The 4,282-nt window shown below is 40.9% G+C and overlaps 1 protein-coding gene across 1 annotated transcript in view; it reads left to right on the forward strand.

Moving 5' to 3' along the window:
• The first annotated feature begins 1,096 nt into the window (after positions 1-1,096).
• LOC590987 (protein arginine N-methyltransferase 1) overlaps positions 1,097-4,282 on the forward strand; it is a 15,596-nt gene continuing 12,410 nt past the window's right edge. Inside the window, exons 1-3 of the mRNA XM_030989702.1 lie at positions 1,097-1,229; positions 3,488-3,622; positions 3,969-4,123. Of these exons, the coding sequence (XP_030845562.1) occupies positions 1,212-1,229; positions 3,488-3,622; positions 3,969-4,123 (308 nt within the window). The 5' untranslated portion in view covers positions 1,097-1,211. The remainder of the gene's footprint in view (positions 1,230-3,487; positions 3,623-3,968; positions 4,124-4,282) is intronic.

Raw genomic sequence — 4,282 nt, forward strand, 5'->3', positions numbered from 1 at the left:
TCTTGAAAAACGTCTTTAACGAATTAAAAAAGGAAAACAACTTTTCAACTTTACCCTCATCTAGATGCTGAACATGCGTTGAGATATACTAACTATCTCTATGGCACGGGTGGCCAACCCGCGGCCCTCGAGCTCTTCTGGTGCGGCCCGCGGAGCATTGAAAAAGTAATTATACAAAATAGCTCATAAATGAAATGCGGCCCGCATAGCAGCGATGAAATAGGGTAAAACATTTGCACACAACTATCTCTATTTCCATAATTTGTTTTCATCATTCGCAGCATATTGACTCGTTACTTGGTTGATACAAAACTCTTCAACTTTTCCCTCTCATAACATTACATTAACGACATTAACATCACTCTCCATGTAAATTTCAGTTTGTAATTCCGCACACAGTAACGTTTGTAAATATACAAATGTTGTGAACCGAGAAATATGTTTGAAATTCCATACTTGTCTTTAAACCCCGGGGGATTAAGACATATGGGGCTGTGCCGCTCTAATGGGTGACTTTTTCACACACAAAAAAATTAAACATGGGTCCCTTATTTGACAAAAATTTCCAAAATTCCGAAAGAAACCCCAAAATTGTGAGAAAATGGGGCTTATTTCGAGAAAAATCCCTCTAAACGACCCTTTAAAATGGGTAGGGGTTTCGAGGCTTGAGCGGCACATCTCCGACCAAACCAAATCTAAGTGACCCCCTCCCCCCCCCCCCCGGGCTTGAAACTTACAACCCTTTTCTCCCGCCATTGAATTTTCTCATGTATCTTAATCGTAAAGTGGATAGTCCCCTTTCTTTACATCGCGTTCAATGAGATGCAGCCCGGGGATGCAGCCCCATAAATCACACTAAAAAAGCCTGATTTTTTTGTTTGCTTGTGTTTGTGTGTGCAAAGTTGCAGGTGTGTACACGTATTGAATGTGTGTGTGTGTGTGAGGGGGGAGGGGGGGGGTAGAAGACTACCTACGGCCCGCCAAGTTAGGCCAATCATTAGCTGTGGCCCGCGAGCTTTAAAAGGTTGGCCACCCGTGCTCTATGGTATCACCATAGAAGTAGAAGTCGTCGTTGTCATCGACTCCTTGACGTAGAGGGCGCTCTTTATTTTCTGACATTTAATTTATTTCTTACGCACATGTTTAATTTGTGCTTGTTTCATTCATTGATTGCCGTCGACTGCCAGAATCTTATCCGTATAAACTAAAGAATGTCAGAACAGATGGAGGTATGTAGCAACGAATTGTATCTGAAGTTTTTTGGAAAGTTGTTGTGTGTTTGAAATTCATTTTATTGAGATGTGTGTATTCTTCCAAAAATAAATGTGGGTTGCTTTTTTTTTCCTTCTCGCGTCAGTACGCGAATTTCAATATGTGGTACAAGGTATTCTTTCCTTTGTTGCATGTCGTGCATGCAGCGTGCAGCTTTGATGTGTGACTGTGAGCGTGTGTTGAGTGAGCGGCGCGGGTGCTGCATGCATGCTGTGCACTGTGACTGAGTGTAATGCATGGAACTTTAATGAAACCTCGACCCAAGATATAGCTTTACTTAATCTTTGAGAATTATTGTATTCTCAGCTTGCCCATCAATCTATACGATCCATCATATATTTTTATGAGAGAGTTATTCTAAGACTAGTTTAAGACAGCATAAATCATAAGAAATTCACTTGCAAAAAGAGTTTGTGCTAGGGTAGCGCGCCCAGTATTCGGTCAATTCCCAGTATTCGGTCAGACAGCCGTTTCAATAGCTGTAACAATTTAAAAAATAATTTATGAGCCACGAAACTTGCACAAATCAGGCAGCTGAACAATTTTTCTTAACTCTCAAAATTAAATCAGATTTAGGGCCCCGAAATGATCTCCAACTTAGCTCGAAATTGGTCAGTGTCGCACAACTTTCCGCACTTCCGCGTTCTCTTAGCACATGCGCTAACATGCATAGCCATATGTATAAGTCTAACTACGTGTGCTGTCACAATGAATTTAGTATGTGTGTGAAGAGAATCACTTCCGTGTTCGCTCCATCGCAGCGAATTTGCAAATGATGCACTTGCAGATGTGCAAGAGGTATTTATACGATACCCTTGCCATGCGGTATCGCTCGGCCTGTATTCGGTCAACGCATTGACATTCAGTGCTTTATCGCGCAATTGTGTGAAAATAGTGCGCAAATACGCTACGCTCCTTCGCAACAGAGATACCACGCACAAATCGCGTGACCGAATTCTAATCGGGGCGACCGAATTCTGGGCAGAAAAATGCTCCGTCTTCTTTCGGAAGTATTTTGCTTATCATTATTCTATATTTTAAGTGACTATAAAATCCTGTCAGAGGAATAAATTTCTTTTTTTTTGATGGGTAGATTGCCAAATAAAAGAGGTAAGAATTCAAAATATTAGTGATTTCCCCTTAAGTGACCGAATACTGGGCACTCTACCCTACTGCTAGTTCAAAAGAGTGCCCAGTACCCTTACATTAGTAGGGGCGCTGGCTAAGAATTGAGGATCGTCCGCATAAACAAGGATATCCTTGTAAACACAGCAAAAGGCGTCCTAATAAATCAGGATCGTGCACATTTTTCGCTGTTATTTTTGTCTTTGATGCTCTGCGGGTTTCGGGTTCCCGATCTGGCGCTGGCAATGAGACATACGGATTCCGCGTAATGAAATACCCCCCCAGTTCACCGTTCACTTTTATAGGTTCTTTGTCTTCCCAGGGATTTATCGCTCATAACGTGAAACTCTGTACAAAATTGATGTAAAATACATCAAGAAATCATTGCAGAATTCCTGTTTCGCATCGCCAATGGGCGGATCAGAAATCAGAATCGTCAGCGAAAATGCGGACGATCCTTATTTTAGTGGATGCGTCCGTCCTCGTTTACGAAGACGATCTTCATCTATGCGGATGATCCTTATTCTTGGACCAGCGTCCCTACTGTACGTTGGAATGACCCTGGACTACCACATGGATGCTGTTTCCTTCACTTTGCTGTTTACCATAATGATAACAGAGAGATGAAAGGAAAGAATAAGAGAGAATGAAAAAAATTGTCCATTCATGATTTAGGGGATCAGAAACAAAAACTAATCATGTTATAATTCCTATTCTTTAAAAGGCGGCAAGTTCTGATAGATCTTTTGAATGGCCAATGAATTGTATGGATGTACTTAAAGATGGACTTAAAGATAAGGTTGAGGTTGGGAAGAGGTGAAAAATAATTTGTGAGCGTTATCATTCTTATTATGCAAGTGTGGAAGAACATCAGATAAGACATGTTCCCTGAAAAGCATGGTTCTTCAAATGCCTTCATATTCTATAGATGATCAACCTTTTCTGGTCGATTCCACACCGTTTCTTTCACAATGCAATCGCATGACCAGAACTCAACTTCATCTTTAAGTAGGTGGTGGTTAACTACGTTCAATATCATATTGAGTAACCTTTGTTCATGTGAATTTCTTTCTTCTTCTTGATTTGCTAGACACAAGCAGCTATAGTACCAGTGAATGGAGATGTCGGACAGGGAGACGGACACACAGAGAAGAAAGCCAAGACAGTAGATATGACGTCCAAGGACTACTACTTTGATTCTTACGCTCACTTCGGTATCCATGAGGTATGTCAGTGCTCTCATTCCATTATGAATATTAACATGTTCGGCCTGTATCTGTTTGCGGTGAGCTAAACGGCGAAATGATATCCCCATGATTCTCAACTCCATACCATTCAAATATCCCATCCTGTTTTTTCTTTCTTCAGAGAGAATTTATGTACAGTACTCCACAAAATATACAATTTTTTGTAATTATTATTATTATTATTATTAATATATATATTTTTTTTTTTTGGGGGGGGAGGGGGGGGGGGGGGCTATCACCTCTCCACAAATCTTCAGGTTATGACATTGTTGTTTTATCTTTTAACTAATTCTATATATTGTTGTTATTGTTGTTGTTTTACAGGAGATGTTAAAGGATGAGGTGAGGACGTTGACCTATCGCAACGCCATGTATCACAACAGACACCTCTTCAAAGGGAAGACGGTGCTTGATATCGGATGCGGGACTGGAATCCTCTGTATGTTTGCTGCCAAAGCTGGCGCCGCTAAAGTCATCGGGTAAGCTGGGATAAAGCAAGGGTTTTGTAAATGGGGGGAGGGGGGGGGGCACTGTTCAGAACAATTTCTGACTAGAAAGAAAAAGGAAAACAATTTTTATCACATGTTTCAGGTTCCATTTTTGGTCCATAATTCTTTTGGGAAAGTCGTTGGGTTTTA

Source organism: Strongylocentrotus purpuratus, unplaced genomic scaffold (genome assembly GCF_000002235.5).
Source record: "Strongylocentrotus purpuratus isolate Spur 01 unplaced genomic scaffold, Spur_5.0 spur5_scaffold_18, whole genome shotgun sequence".
Classification (NCBI taxonomy): Eukaryota; Metazoa; Echinodermata; class Echinoidea; order Camarodonta; family Strongylocentrotidae; genus Strongylocentrotus; species Strongylocentrotus purpuratus.